At 40.9% G+C, this 16795-nt stretch overlaps 1 protein-coding gene across 5 annotated transcripts in view; it reads left to right on the top strand.

Moving 5' to 3' along the window:
* Positions 1-16795, top strand: part of PFKP (phosphofructokinase, platelet) — a 248576-nt gene that overhangs the window by 215778 nt on the left and 16003 nt on the right. For all 5 annotated transcript variants that reach the window (XM_069211197.1, XM_069211198.1, XM_069211201.1 and 2 more), the window contains one exon: positions 248-347. In XM_069211197.1, the coding sequence (XP_069067298.1) occupies positions 248-347 (100 nt within the window). The remainder of the gene's footprint in view (positions 1-247; positions 348-16795) is intronic.

The following is a 16795-nucleotide window of genomic DNA, read 5'->3' on the forward strand; positions in this document are numbered from 1 at the left end:
ATTCATTGTTTCTCATCATGAACTCTTGATTTACATTCTCTATTGCCCAGGCACAACTCCATCTTATCATAAAATATTAAACTTCAAACAAAACACAAACGTATGTTTATTTAAGGATTATATTCACGATATGATTGTACAACTACACCTACACCACAGTCTTTACAAAACCCTAATTTGTCAGAATTATTACCACATTCCCCCACCGTTGTCCAGGATAAAATTAACCGACATTTCACTTTAACAGGGCGGAGCACCTTCTCCTTTCGACAGAAACTTTGGGACAAAAATTTCAGCGAAAGCTATACAGTGGATTTCTAGAAAACTAAAAGAGACTTACAGACAAGGTACTGGCCATTTACACGGATTCATTGCATGCCCTTTCATTCTGATTATCACAATGTTGATCCCAATTCACAAAGCTATTTTGGCACCTGGTTGGAAATTCAGCGTTCACAAAATCTGAATTTGCGCTCGTAATTGGATTTATGCTCACATAAACTACACCAGTATGCTGTCATTTTATGTGTGAGTAGATCTCCTGACGGGCAAGCTGGTGGTTCCAAGCTACGAGTCTATAGAATGGTTTCAGTCCGTTAGAGCTATATTGGTACAGGATCTGAAAGCCAGTAAGTCCATCAAAACCTGTAAATAACTAATTTCATTGGTACACATACAATACCGAGCATTGGCTGGGTAAAGTGGCATCTGATTCTCTTTCCAGTTCTGAGCTCCCACAGCATCAGCTGCTGGCGACAGTGTACCCCGTCTAACTGCATACAAAGCGAAACTCCAATGAAAGGAGAGGGTCCAGAGCACTAGCTCCCTGTATAGAATGCCTGGATAATATGACTAAGTAGAAAGTGGGTACTTAACCGGAGGACATTGGACCCTAATCCTCCTAAATAACAAGTGTGTAAACTAGAATTGTGGAAAAGTCCCTCTAAAACAATATGGTGAACAATATTATATCTTTGTTGATCCACTGGATTCCTTATTTATAGTGAGCAAAATAATTCCAATGTTGGTAACATTAATAATAAGTCCGTAACAATGCCATAAAAGTATCGACCAAACATCAATAATGAAGTCCGTAGCAACGACACAGAAGCGTCAACCTGATCCTCTAAGTTTCTTATTTATTGTGAGCAAAATAATTCCAAAGTTGGTAACATCAGTGATAAATCCATGATGATGACATAGGAGTATCGGCCAAACATCAATAATAAGTCTGTAACAACAACACAGAAGCGTCAGCCAACACGTGTTTCGCCCCTAGAGGCACGTAAGCCGGGGCTTTCTCAAGGCTAAAAGAAAAGTAAAACAAAATCCAACTAAGAATGATATACATAATGATACAGATCATTAAACTACACCTTACACCAAGGGGTGAAAAGTTCCAGTGTGTATACTTAGTGATTAGTGTTCCATAATTAAAGTGGTCCCAGAGAAGAGGGAACGAAACGTCATTATTATTAAAGATGGAAAAAGCAAGAGAGAGAGAGTAACCAGGAGAAAAACAAGGGAGAAAAAGACCAATGCACACATTGCTAGTTGATGATTAGATAGCCAGTAGTCTAAATGTGAAAATTATAGTAGGCTCATAAATTCAAGACAGCATATAAAGGGAGACCCCTATGAGTGTGAAGCCCGTACAATAGATACATGAGGAGATAAGAGTGTTCAAATGTATGAAATGTGAAGGTGTATTAACAGTGGAGACAAGTAAGGTACTATGATCTGCCTACTGCAGAAAAGTGAACTGCACATGCAGACTAAGGGATTTGATATGTGAAACAAAGAGTTTGATGTGTGAAACAGAGAATTTAAAGTTAAGCAATGGAAGGACTTCAGGAAACATACCAATCAATTGAAGTGCAGCAATATAAGCAATAAATACGGAATAAACAATGTGTGAGTTCTTAATCTGTAAAAAATGCACAAACAATACATGCAAATAGATATACACCGTGTGGAATGAATATCGGTACATGAATAACAATGAATTCAAAATGTAACAATTCGTAAATAGTTAATAATGTGACCAATTAATTGTAAGATGCTAACTTAAATAAAAACATGACCTAAGGAATTGAAATCTGAAGACTTATCCAATGCAAAACACTTGCAAGTCCCAATTTAGCAAAAGGCTACCGCTTTAACCAATAAAAGAAAATAGTTGTATTATTACAATGTGTATCAAGGAGAGAAAAAAAAGGCTTGAGTTATTGCCTCATTTAAATCAAGAGAAAAGCAAAGATAGGGTTACGGTGGTGCAGAGGTTAAGGCCACCAGACTCACCTCAAAAGGACAGGGACATTATCAGGAAACGCGTCCGTCTCACAAGTAAAAAACCGGGACGCTCGCGAAGACGCCGGTGGCATACTTATAGACCATGCCACCGGATAGGGAAATACTGCTAGTCCTACCTCGTTGATTATGACGAGGTGCAAGAAAGTGTAAAAGGACTAATTTTGGGCATAAATCAGTGGCGCCATTATAACGTCAGGCCAAGTTACACTGACTGTTCAAAATTAAGGTGAAACGAAGATTTAAATCGGGTAGCAGAAAACAAAGAAAACTATCAATAAGCATAATAAGTACGTTATGTTGACAAACGCTAATGGTAATCAAAGAAATAATAATAGTAGAAACCAATAGATAGAGAAAGATGATACAAGCATAAGAGTTACTATTGAGGATAAATAAACATTGAAAGCAATGTGTTAAATCACTATGAGATAAAGCCTGTATACTCGGAGTGAAATAAAAAGTAAAAAATAAAAATAAAAAATATAAAATATACAGCACATACCAAAGTTACAATGAACCAAAGGAATGCCATTCATACTCTATGTTAAATCCACATTAGAAGTTACTATTGAAAATAGAAAATAGAAACCTTATATTAAATCAACATTAGGAGGAAATATGTACTCTAACTGAAGTAGATAGATGCTGTTCTTTGTGAAAGTTACATCAGCCAATAATGCCATTCATGATCTTTGTTGAGTCCTCGATTCACTGTGTCATGTTTGATGATGAGACGGCTTTCCTCCTGACGCATCCTTAAAACCTTGTTGCCGCCTCTTTGAGATGATGTGATGTGACGGAGTCCACTGAAAGTAAAAGTACGTTGTTGAGAATGGAATTCAGTGTAGTGTTCTACTAATGGAGCGTTACTGTCTAGTTTCTGTATATTTCGGTAATGTTCTTGGATCCTTAGTTTTAAAGGCCGGGTGGTACTACCTATATAGGTTTGATTGCATGGACACCAAATGGCATAGACAACATGCGAGGTGTCACAGTTAATAAAGTCATGAATGTGATGAATTAGATTGTTGATGGAAACACTTTTGGATTTGGAGAGGCCTAGCTTGCAGATGGTGCATTTTGTGCAAGTATAGAACCCCTTCGGTTTGGGTGGTAAAAAGGTGGAGACTGACTTTCCTTGATAAAAGGATGAACAAAGTTTGTTCCGGAGGTTGGGGGCCCGTCTGAACCCAATTTGAGGAGAATCAGTTATATATTGGCTGATGGAAGGATTATTTAGTAATAAATACCAATATTTTCTTAATAGTTTACGAATCCGGTAATGACCATTGTGAAATACTGTGATAAATCTAATTGACTGCTGTTTACTGGTCTGTTTTGGTTTGTTAAGCAATTGATTGCGATCCATGTCCCTCAGAAATGCCTTGGTAGTGTTTAATGAATTACGATTATAGCCCCTAGTGGTTAATCTGTCGATGATTTGGGTGGAAGCAATATCATAATCAGAAATGTTGGTGCAGTTAAGTCTAGCTCTCCTCAGTTCCCCTTTTGGAATATTTCGAATCGTACTGGAAGGGTGACAGCTGGTGGCGTGAAGAATAGAATTAGCTGCTGTAGTTTTCCGAAAAAACTTAGTCTGTAGTTTGTTTTCTTCTATAAATATTAGCAGATCCAAGTATTCAATTGAGGAGTTGGAAATTTGATAAGTGATATCAATGTTCCAGATATTGGGTGTTAGAGATTGGATAACTTGATGAAGGAGAGCCTGTTGACCTTGCCATATTAGCAAAATATCGTCAATATAGCTTGCTACGGACTTCATTATTGATGTTTGGTCGATACTTTTATGGCATTGTTACGGACTTATTATTAATGTTATCAACATTGGAATTATTTTGCTCACTATAAATAAGGAATCCAGTGGATCAACAAAGATATAATATTGTTCACCATATTGTTTTAGAGGGACTTTTCCACAATTCTAGTTTACCCCGTCTAACTGGCAAATCTCATTACTATATCAGTGGCTTGTATAAACGATTTGAAAAGCTTAAACTGTATCATTAAACAAACAGTTGGCAAGACACACTACTAGTCTGCAGAAGAAAATGGTTCTTGCCTTTTTGCTGTTTGCGGGAAGGGTGACCGTTTCTTGTAGCCAGAGTACCTCTTCACAGAACAAATTTGTATATGCGAAAGTGTCAGTGTCTTTTAGAGAGATCACCAAATGGAGGAAAAAGCATGAAGGCATTAAAAACCTCATGTGTTGCGAGGAAGTGTACTATTATAAATGAACCCCTTTTGTAGTTGGCAGGACAGGGGTGGAGACATGGGTAGAAAGAACTTCTTCAGAAAATGCCCACTCCCATTTGGATTGTAAAATGCTGTCTCACAGTGGTGGCAGCCATCTTGGCTGAGATTACCTTCCATGTGGTAGCTGGCATCTGCAGTAGCGGACAGTAAAATCCAAGAGACACTCTTCCTTGCTACTACTCTGTTCTCTGCCCACATGCTCCCCGGGGTGCCTATAGCAGTTCAACACCTCCTGGCACACTCAAATGTGGAAGCAAGTTTTGCCGGAAATAGGCAACCACCGAAGCTGATGGTGTGGTCCTGACATGACTCATAGCAAAATGCCACTACTAGAGATCGATGTCACTGCCAAACTCCAGTAGATAAGAGCAGAGTTTTCTGACCCCAGTGAACCACCAGCATCCCTGATCCGAGCAAGGTGAATGAGCAGAGTGCAACAGGTTGTTCCGTAAATCCTGCTATTCTACTGGCAGAAGGATATCACACTAGTGAGATGAAGAAACACCCAATAAACATTTCCCTGCAAATCTAGGTATCGTTCTATGCCCCCCCATTGAGACACATGAGTTGTGTCCCTTATGTGAAACCCTATATTAATCATCATGCTATTCACAAATTACGTTTTCGATATTGGAAACTCTTGTACTGTGGCTGTATTGCTCTAATTGTCCATCAAAGCTTGGTGCTCTGCTGAAATACAAAAGAAAAGTACACAGTTCCAGACGAAAAAAGGTATAGAAGCACAGTGGATAGAGAATGGAACCTGTGAGTCTACTCTAGTTAGAACAAGAGCCCTCACTCACCAATTGGTGACATGCTTCATCATCGGGCTTTTGCTCCTCGTCAGGCTGGCACTGCAATGCCTGACGGGCCCCTCACGGGGGCTCTTTGCCAGAGATCTTTTCGATGTAGAAATGCCGGTCGTTGAGTGTTGGAATGTGGGATTGGTATCAAAAAGTGTAAGTTGAGTGAGGTTAAAAATGGCTAGAGGTCTTCAAAACTCATATTTAATCAAGATCAGACCCCTGTCATAATTAAAAACAATGGTGTGGGGGAAGGATTAGTTGTAATGTCTAATCTACCCTCAAAAGGAATTTAAGAGAAATATATTTTGTCTACAGTCCCTAAAATCAGAGAGTGTGTAGAATGTCAGTGCAGAGATCCCTATACTGCTTCTAAAGAGGTCAACATGTTTCTCTCATTTGAGGTCGTTAAAGATCAGTGCCATTCGTCAGGATCAAACTTACCTAATCCACATATAGCATTGAGCTTGTAGTTAAAGTCATCTCACAGGAACGCTCCTTATATTAAAGGATGGGCCCCATCAGGATAGCAACAAGCATCCGTGGACCGAGCTGGCCTAAATATCCCACTCTGCAGATCCACGTGGAGGCATGCAAATACCCCTGCTCCGTGCTCCCTGGAGAATCCTCTGCTGAAATACACATTCTTGCTACTCTAGGATTAATATTTCCTCTGCATTGTACATCACTGTTTTGGAGAAACTACAGCTTTTAGGTTGCTTTGAAGATGCATTTTAAGGATACTGCAATTAACTAAAGTGACTGTCATAAGTTCTAGACTTGGCTGGCTACAAACTTGGGCCCATAATTATGGGGAATTGACATAGGGCAGCACCGCAAATAATCTTGGTGTGCTGCCTTATGCCAACGTGAAAGGGTAGGAATGCAACGTATTTCTGAAATACAGTGCGTTCTTGTCCTTTCCCCCTGTGCTGGCAATCAATTGGCAGCCTAGTGCCAATGCAGGTACCCTCGCACCATGGTGCAAGGGTGCCTGCGTTGCATGCAGTATTGAATTTGTGTAGGAAGGGTCACCTTCTTGCACAAAAAACAATCTTGAAAGGCATTTTCCTCCTATGTTTACTGCAGATTGGAAAAAGGAAAAAATGAGAAGAAATTAAAATATTTCTCCTGATTACACCTGCTTTGGGGAGCTGTAAGGGAGGCGTAAGGATTTGGCGCAGTACCAGGTTTACGTGATTTTGTAAATCTGGGGCAGCATCAAAATCAATGGGTGTTGCACGGGAAAACCCATTGCCGCCCCCCTGGAACTCCTCCCTGGTGCAGAGTAAGGCAATGCAGCGATTTGCGCTGCTTTGTCTTACTCTATATATATGAGTCCATGCAGAGCCACACAAAAAGGTTTGTGTGGCCTCATTGATATGATTTAGAGGCTTGCGCTGCTGGAGAATCAAAAGAAAATAGTTATGCTCTGCCAGTGCAAGCCTCTCATAAATATGCCCCTTGGTCTTTTGTGGTGAAAATAGTGCAGCATCAATTAAAATGGATAGAGGATTGCAGCTGATATCTTAATCAGACATCTATGAAATCTTCCCTTCCATTTTTGTTTTCTTTTTTTAATCCTCATTTCACAATCAGCCATATAGCCACAGGCTATATTATACCTACTAACAAGGCATACCCCACCAGGCTGACATATGCAACACTAAACGGTTGTTGCCACCCTCCGTGCATCAGTGGTGTAATCATTGAATAATAGATCACAAAGCCTGCCCACAGAATATTGACCTTTCTTGGAACAGCTGTTACATCGAACTGAAAAACCTGATTGACAGCTTCAACCCACTGTACACCAGATGGAGCCTCTGAGGAGATCCAATTGTTACAGATCTCTCTGTGCTCTAAAAGAATCAAATACAATAACAGCTGCTCCTCAGATCTGCTAACTTTCCCACTTAGCATAGGGGTGATACCAAAAAGTAATAAGGAATCGGAGAGTGTGAACTTGATAGTTAAAGGCCTGACTTAAAAAGCCAGTGGCATAATTACAAAAGAACACACGATTTGGGCAGGAACAGAAAAGATGCATATCATCTGCTCCTGTTAAGGCACACTTTGGACACACACAAGATTGCTTGTGATTTTAGATGACCAATACAACTCGTGTAATGTTTAAAAAAAATGGGTGCATTTAAGTGAAGGTAGTTTTACATTTTTGTATAAAAATGTGAAAGATTTTCACCAAAGATCAGCCAATAATGGGCCTGGAACCTAATCTACACACACTAAACACAGCTGACTCACGTTAGCTCTCTGCGCCTCTGTAGTCTCCCAGTACCAAAATAAGACTTCCTTTGGAAAAGCTAAATCAGTTAGTATCTTGTGCTCAATTAGCTTACTCTCCAGTTCTTCCCATGCTTCGGCTGACCACCAAGTAAAATTAAATTTGCAAGTACTTGCAACTTGATAGCATGCTGTTAGTGCTCTCTAGAAACTCCTGCCAGGACAATAATTGAGATCCTATCCCAAAATCTCACCAACTTTCAAAATACAGCCTCTCTAAGGGGAATAACAGGTCTATCTTTCATATAGTCGGGTGTAGATAGGGGAAATCGTATAATAATATGAAATCCCAAAACATTTCCTCAATGCACACCATACTCGAAGAGCAGCAATAAGAGTCTTCAACTTGACTTTTAATAAAAAAAATAAAAAAAATCTTAGACTTACAAGACTATCCTGACCATACTCCTCTAGCATAGCTCAATGGAGATGCCCTATCATGGAATGTTTTGGAGAAGCAGCCAACATACCAAAGTTCTTAAACTGAGAGGCAAAGGCATAGGTCTGAAAGTCTGGCATAGCCAGGCCGCCATGTTTTACCTGACACCTAGGCTTTTTCCAGGATTAGCTGTTGCTTTCAGTACTAGAAGCTTTCCACAGTTCTCCCCAAAGTTGAAATGCTGTAATTTGCTGGTTTACTATTTATCCAATGATTTCTGGTGCAGAAAACGCCTTATACTTGTTCTGCACCTGCTCAACTTCATGTCTTAGTTGAGCAAGTACACCCATAAGAGAGGGATCCATTTCCTGTAATGACCTAGTTTAGTTTTTAATGCCAAAGTCCGTAGCAGATCCTCTTCCTCTGCCCATGACATTCACAGATTACCTGCAGCTTCTTTTATTAAAATCCTGCATATATATATATATATATATATATATATATATATATATATATATATATATATATATATGCCTTATAGTCACCCCATACCACGGCCAAACCAGCAGAATCAAGATTGTACATCAAACAGAGCTGGATCTGTGTGGAAAAAAATTGAAGTCTTCCTTGGTCCAATAACAGAGCTCTATCCAGCATCAATCTAGGCCTCTCCCTCTAGGTAGGGAGAGCAATTGCTAGTGTGACTGACCCATGATATGAAAGTGAAGAAGGATAATGGCAAAAAACTGTGCTAAACCCAAAAGGGCATTATCAAGCAAACAAGCAAAAAAAAAGAAAAAAACGAGAATAGGAGCCATACTTCTTACTGTAAAAACGAAATACTTTAGAAGTGCCAAATTGATGACGGGCAGTATGCGTAAGGCCCATCTCCTTTTCCACACGAGTGAGTTTTAATTTTATATTTATATTTCCTATCAAGAGCCTCATTCAGGATGACATTAAAATCACATCAAGCAGAACTGGTAGATTGAGTTCTAGTATTTTCTGATCAATAATGCTTAGATACATGGGGTCATCTATATTGTGACCATAGTAACCACAGCACAAGAACTCTATCCCACCAACAGCAATTTTCTCAAGTATCTATCTACCAGATGTGTCTGTCCAGTAATCTAGTAGTTTGAGGTTGACATTCTTTTTTATATTAAAGTCACCCTTCTTGTGAAACCAAGCTGTTCCATCATAATAATCTCCTGAACCCAATTTAGCTTGGCAAAGCAGGCAAGACACTCTTGTCTCTCTAAATGAGTTTCCTGCAATATAATTACCTGGGCATCACCATCCCTAATAACCTGGGCAACTATTACCTGCTTTCTTTGCTTTCACAGACCGTTAACATTCCAAGATAGAATTTTTTTGTGTCACTCATAGAACCCATACTATTTTAAACCAGTCAGTCCGGGGCATCACCTATGGCCACCTATAGCACAGCGATATAACGCAGTGAAGTGAGGATTTTACGTTTTTTTTTTTTTAAATCCCACATGCTCCACACCCAAATGCACCCACCTTGAAGAACCCAACCAATTTCTTGGCAGTAACTTCTCACCATTAGGCCAGAAGTACAGGGGGTAACAGATTAAAGAAAGTATGAAAAAGTAGAAAGGGACCGAGCCTGGCAGTGAACTGAGGTGGAGGAGAAAAGTAGAGGCCACATACAAGGGTTCTAATATCTAACAATTCAACTTAACCTCCCTTATAAGCCATCACCCTCCTCCACCCCAACAATATTAGGCATCTGGTTGTGCCACATAACTTTCAGTGCAGCTGGGAACTTAAACTTAACTGAGAGACCAAAGAGTCTTCTAGTATTCTCACCTCAAGCTTCCATGGTCACTGGGCGGTAACAATTCTAACATCAAACCTAATCTGATATGTAAAGGGACCAATGCTGAACACCCTTCTTTTTCAATGCTGCACCAAGTATTTTTTCTTTTATTACATATGCAATATGACCAATATCTTCCTGGGGGATATGTGGGAGGACTTCCATCTAAAAGGATCCCTATTGACCCGTTGGTTGTCATTTTTCAATTTCAAGACCCCAACTTCCTCTAGAAAATCTTCCCCCAAAATTTTGATTAAAAACTGGTCAGTGCCTTCCAGATCCTTGGAAAATTAAGCATCCTCAGATTACTTCTGGAGTGAATCTCAAGCCTCTCAATATCCTGTTGGAGTTGCCTGTTGGCCTCCTTCAATGATCTTACATTCTTCATTACCATTTGAGTAAAATCTATTCAGCCAATGTCACTCTATATTCTACTATGCTGTTTGCTGAGTTTTACATTGTGAGGTCACAGTATTCGATGATCACTATTTTCCTCTCCTTCATTTGTGTTAGTACAAAGGTACTTAAAAACCTGTGCAACTGTCCATTCTTTCCATTTTCCATGAGCAGTTCCCTGTCTTTTTATCAGCAGTTTGTGGAGCCCCTAGTCACGAGGAGTGCTTCAAACTGCAAATTCCTGCTCCAAAGGCACAACCTTTTGACAGTCCCAGAATTTTGAAACCCTCCATCGGTCTTCCCACCATGTAGCCTCAAGAAGGTTTTCCTGATTGACCAACTCTGCGTAGGCCATGATTGCTGACATCCTATTATACCTTTTGAGATTCAGCAGAAGCACCAAAAAGAGCTGCCAAACGACCTTCTTTTGTAGATGAAACCTGTCAGGCAGACAGAGGCCCCTTTATGTGCTATTTTGTTTGTGCATAGGATGTTCACGAACGTTTTGAACTTAACTTTTCGCAAAATTGTTTTCAATCAACAGCACTCAGTAAAACCTTTGCAAAAACTATTGATGCACTTGTTAGGACAAACCCTAGCTATTCATGAACATTTTTATGACAGTTATAAAGCGGCGGATGCATTCTTCCTCCACTGTTCTTTGCTGAAAGTGCGATCTGGAGGTCACACAGAAGCTTTCCTGCCAGAGTGACCTCCTAGAAGGTGGTACTGGTTACCTGTTCTTGAAGAAGCCCTTTCCTGAGACCTCGCTAATGAAGGAACCTCAGCCACAGCTGGATGGATGGTTTGATCGTGGAGGATATATTGAGCCATAGGCTAACCCCTAAGATTCTTTCACACCCACTTGCTGAACACCCAGACCTACTGTGATTAGTGCTTTTAGGACGTGGAGATAGCTGCATGTAGCCAATTTCCTTCTGACTAGAAAGAAACCAGAAGGCCCCGGCTGAATCTCGGCTATCCTACCCTACTTCTGACCTAGCCTGGGCGAAAGCCCCCTGGCAAAACCAAGTGGGAAGAGATGTGGATACATCAAGTTAACACTGTTTCTGCACTTTGCCAGAGCCTGAAGGAGGGCTGCCCAAGAAAACTGCTGCAAATGAGTTGATTTGTCACTCTGACCAATGAACATACTTCCCTCCTGGCCCTAACTGTTTACTTTCTTTCTTCAATAGGCCCTGCAGCTTTTGCAGTTGTCTTAAGCCAAGCTAGAGATCTGAATTGTCTAGCTCCACCCATTTGTGTCTGTAGTCTTGCAATTATTAAGTCTAATTGCAGTCTGCAGCCCAATTGAAAAGCTGCTGACTGTAACCTCTGGATCCACCAGGTAGTTAGAAATGTTCAATTTATGAGACCAGTGCCAAAAATCCTAAACCCAGCAGGTTGCCTACCTCTCGGGACCTAATAAATGCACTTTCAGCAACTCTTCTACACTGACACTTTAATTGTCGCTAACAAGTTAGTCAATAATCATTTGTATTTGCTCTGTTTTTGTGTTCAGTAAGGAATTCACAATCGTCTTATGATTCCAAACATTATTGAATGTTCCCATAAGTTTATTGTTGTGTATTTTGTGTTTTTTGCTGTCAGGGCTATGCTTGTGTTTACAGTCATCTACCATACCATAAAGAGTGAATAGCCATTGGCCGGAGTTACAACTTCATTTTGTTACCTTATCGTTTTCATTGTGTTTTCTGTACTTTCTACAGTTTCATTCATATTTCAAGCTGTAAATGTCCTTATATATTTTCAGATATTATTAATGGTTTATGGACTTACATCAGACTAGGATGAATAGGCAAATCTTTATTGCAAATATGATAATTGTGTTGCATTGTATATAGGCTCAACCCTGTACCAAATTTCCACAGGCTAGGCTCCGACTGCTACGTGGAGTGTCAAAGAGGCTTAGGAAGCCAACTTTCTTTTGTAGACTAAGGGCCTGATTTAGATATTGACGGAGGGGAATACTCCGTCACAAAAGTGACGGATATCCCGTCCACCGTATTACGATCCCAATATATCCTATGGAGATCGTAATATGCCCAACGGGATATCTGTCCTGTTTGTGACAAAGTACTCCCTCCGCCAGGATCTAAATCAGGCCCTAAGTACCTAGAGTGCTAGGTAACGGTGGATCACCTGCACTTTCCCCATAAATAGGGCTTCATTGTTCTTTCAACTTCTCAAAATAGGGAAAAAGCCTGACAATTTACCTAAACAAATATTTAGGTTGTTAGATAAATAAATATGTTTGTGACAGTTGATATTTGCCACAGTTATTACCATTCAGGCCAAACTGATGTTTGGTCAGAATTTCAAAAATAAATAAAATACTGGCTGAGGTTCAAAACAACAGTTCTTAATTGAAATGCTTAAGTTTCCACTACCTGCAGCTGCATTTGCTAATCCTAGACTTATCGTTCATGAAGGCAGCAGCAGGAACAGGCATAAAAATGCCTCTAAGTGCCCTAGCTTCTGCTCCTTTTCTTCCCTCTAGCTCTGGGATAGAGGAGCCTGTTATTGGCCCATAGGCAGGAGAAGATATCAAGTCCGTGAATCAGGGATCTAAGGGTGCAAGGCAACCCTATTCACCCTATCATTTTGATTAATTGAGGTCCATGTGCAAGCTACTCCTTGTGCATGTTTGTATTTTGCTCATGTTTGCCTATTTCACTGGGTTAGCGCACAGATACATGATTAGTTTACAAAATGGAATTCACAATATTTCATACTTAAATCTGTTTTTCAGACCCTACACATGCCCACCATTGCGTATTTCCCCCTTTTGCTGTTTGGTACACTTTGCTACTCCTACTGCTGCATTTCCACATGGACATTTGTTGTGTATATTATGTGTGAAGATAAATGAGGGAAATGCTTTGCGGTTTGTTTTCTGAATAGCCACAAATTAAAACTGTTCGTTTTCACTTCATTTGCATCTGATTTGCCTGAGAACTCCTTTGTCAATCCATAGATCGAAAGTAAGTACACAACAATATGTGGGTGGTGTACAGTGGCGTCCGCCACAAATGTCAAGGAGGGGTGGGGCAGAAAAGAAGAAAGGCCCTTCCTTCTGCTCCTGTCGCCTTGCTTCACTTCTGGTGTCCCAGCATTCATTGGGTCACCAGCTCAGGCTCACCAGCAATCCTGGTACTGCTCTGAAGCAAAACCTAGCATGAAAGCAGCGTCAGGATTGGCCTGAGTGGCTTGGACTGCTGCTCAGAAACACCCCTGGGGTCTGTGCAGTTTCTCCAGCCCAGCTTTTAAACACAGCCAGTCTGGAGAAACCTAAGCGCGTATGTGTGTTTGACACGCCAAAGACGGCCGGCCAAACACGCATGCGCCCTTAGTGCACTCTCTCCTCCTCCCCCTCTCACCTCCCGTGGCCCAGCCCCTCCCTGCACTGCTAGCTGAGCCAGCAGATGAAAATAAAATAATTGTGTAACTATTGTTTTTTAATTTCCTGGCTCTTGGCCAGGGGGGCAACGCTCCTCCGCTATTGCAGAGGAGCTGCCCTTGGTAGTGTATGCAGGATATGCCTGTGAAACTGGCCTAGGTTAGCAGATTTTGTCTTTGGCAAAAAAAAAAAAAACAGCAATGGCTCCAAACTTTGCCAACTTCTCCGAAGCATAGTAAAGATTCCACAGCAGATCAGTAAATGAATATATATGTGTTCTCGGATGTACTGTGGCTGCAGCATGCATCTGTGAGCCTTCCTATGGTCACAAGGTTAGCATACCTGGACGGGTTGTAAGAAATGATGTTGGGTGTTTACTTACAAATTGAAGTAAACTTTTTGCAATGTAGGTGTAGCCTGCCTACCGGAGAAACCGCAACAAAGTACAGAAGGAAAAGATCGATGTAGCCCAGAGCACCTGCTTTCCTTTTTTCCAAATTGCACTTCCTCTTGAGGATATCAAAGTGTGTTGTATTTCTGTCTGTGACCGCTTTACTGCGTTAGTGAAAGAGGAAATTCTCCCATGTCCCTCAAAACCTCTGCAGGGGTCTCCAGCAATTTCTGTGATAGGATGATTTTCATTGAACTTAAGTAGCTTCAGAGTTACTACTGATATTATTAGTGTTGTATACTCACTTGGTTCCAAGTGCGGATACAACACTGGAGCCGATGCTGAACCTCCACTCCCCCTCAGGAAGACGCAGGACCCAGGGACGGTACACCTAGATCCAACCAGCTTCCAGAGGGGGAAGGGACAAAACAAGAAAAAGAAAACTTGCGGTACATGTTCCGCTTACGGATGGAACTACTGTGCTTAACAGGATGCTTCACTCCCAGGACCTTCTGGATGTGATCGTTAGATGTTTGCCGACCAACAACTTTGGTTTTCTGAAGACACAATACACTGAGAACAACAAGAAGAGGCAGTTACCATCAATACATAAACAAGCCTGTACACAATTTACAAGCAACTGCTTCAAAAACCAACACTTACAGGTTTCTTTATACTCACACCATAAGAGTAGAATAGCCAGATCCTTGGATGAGAATCTTCTGGTTCTTCGAGGAAGACCTTGAACTACTGATGGGAGCATTTGATACTCATGGGGTAAGCTCAGAACATAGTTTGGAGTTCCGGTCAATACAAGATTATGTTCAATACAGGGTTTGGAGCTGAGGACACTCCAAATGAATACAGGAAACAAGGTTGCTCTCAGTACATAGGTTGGAGCTTAACCTCTCAAGGTATGCTAGAGACAAGGTTACACTTGGTACATAAATTGGACTTACTGACACTTCCAAGGCTACACTCAGTACCATAGGTTATACTCAGAACAAGGTTATGCACAGAACAAGACTATACTGGAAACAAGGTTATACTCGGCGCAAGGTTGGAATTATTAGACACTCTCAAGGTTGTACTCAAAACATGGGTTTGGAGTCTGGAACACTCCCAAGATAGCTGATAAACAAGGTTACACTCAGTACATAGGCTGGAGTCAGGAACATACCCAAAGTATGCTTGAAAACAAGGTTACACTTGGTACAGGAGTTTAAGTTACAAGGTTCAAAGAGAACTCAGTCTCTAGTCCATGAGTAACACAGCTCGAACACCAAGGTTTTAGGAGGGGGGTCCAGAGCAAGGGCAAGCAAGGAGCGCTGAAGGTAAATTATTTATAAAGCCCAGGAGCAAAGTCTAGAGTCTTGAAAGGGTTGACAGACAGGCCTGCTACTACTATAAAAGATTAGGGAAAGTACTTAGCCTTATCTAGTACTTTAACTGGAATCTGAAGACAGAAGGGACTTGTTGCAAGAAGTTCAAAAGGCTGAATCACAGCTCCAGAAAGGGAAACACTGGAAACGTCGCAGACGCCAGGATCACAGAGACATAAGGAAGGCTTGGAAGACTAGAGCGGTGAGAGTTCCAGATGACTCAGAATATGAATGCAGGGATGACGCTTGTGCAGGGCTGGAAAGTTGAAGATCTGGGCAATTCAGGAGGTGGGTGCAGGGAAGCTGTTTTTTAGCAGGACCGCTACAGGTATGAGGCCAAGACCCAATGCCAATTATTATTTATACAAGAAGCTAAGAGTGTTTCAGTGGGGTCTCATGTGGTAGCGTGGAATCTTCCAATGAACCTGGGGAAAATTACAGGTTACTTACAGTGATTATGAGGCTTAGCAGGTGCAAACGATAATCGACAACAAGTACAACGGAACCCAAGTGCATGATGGTACAATTCAGTGATTTACAGTGGAAATGTGACTATCCTAAATAGGCATGTGATATCTGCAGGTGCAAACTAGACTAAACGTGCATAGCAACAGAACAGAGGGTGATTGGTTTAGGCTTCCTGGGAGAGGGGAGCCATGGAGTACTTGAGATGGAAAGGTGCCACAGGGAAAGGAATGATATGGGGCCGGTGAGTAATACCCACTATTAACAGGGCACAAAATGGAGCTGTGACAGGACAAATGACATTAGTTGTTAGCACATGCAATATTACCAGCAGTGATCACCTCAGTTCATCAGGCATAATTGCCCAATAGTGTTGTAAACATGCTTTGTCAATATGGAATGCCTCTAACTGTGTAATGCATAACAGCCATACCTGTGATGACCCATTCACCAAGGTAGTATTATTAGTAATAAGTCTCAAATATCAGCTCTAAGTATATTTTGGAACTTCAACAATTTTTCTAAAACCAAAAGCTTAATAGTTCAGAAAATATACACATTTTCATCTTCAATACACACTTTCAGTTTTGGTATGCATAATAATTCAATCAAGCAAAAGCTTCTAATTCAGTAGTTTGGGTTGTATATAAGAGAGCTACTATTAGGTAGTTGGAGAGCTACAAGTAGTTCACAAGCTTCTTGTTGGAGACACTTGTTCTAGAGGTTTAAAATGATACAAATGTATTTCTACAATGCCTTGTGACTAAGCCAGGGGTGTGGCCACCTAATAGTCGTCCCTTGAAATGCATTTAGAATCT

The sequence above is a fragment of the Pleurodeles waltl genome, chromosome 10 (genome assembly GCF_031143425.1).
Source record: "Pleurodeles waltl isolate 20211129_DDA chromosome 10, aPleWal1.hap1.20221129, whole genome shotgun sequence".
In the NCBI taxonomy this organism is placed as follows: Eukaryota; Metazoa; Chordata; class Amphibia; order Caudata; family Salamandridae; genus Pleurodeles; species Pleurodeles waltl.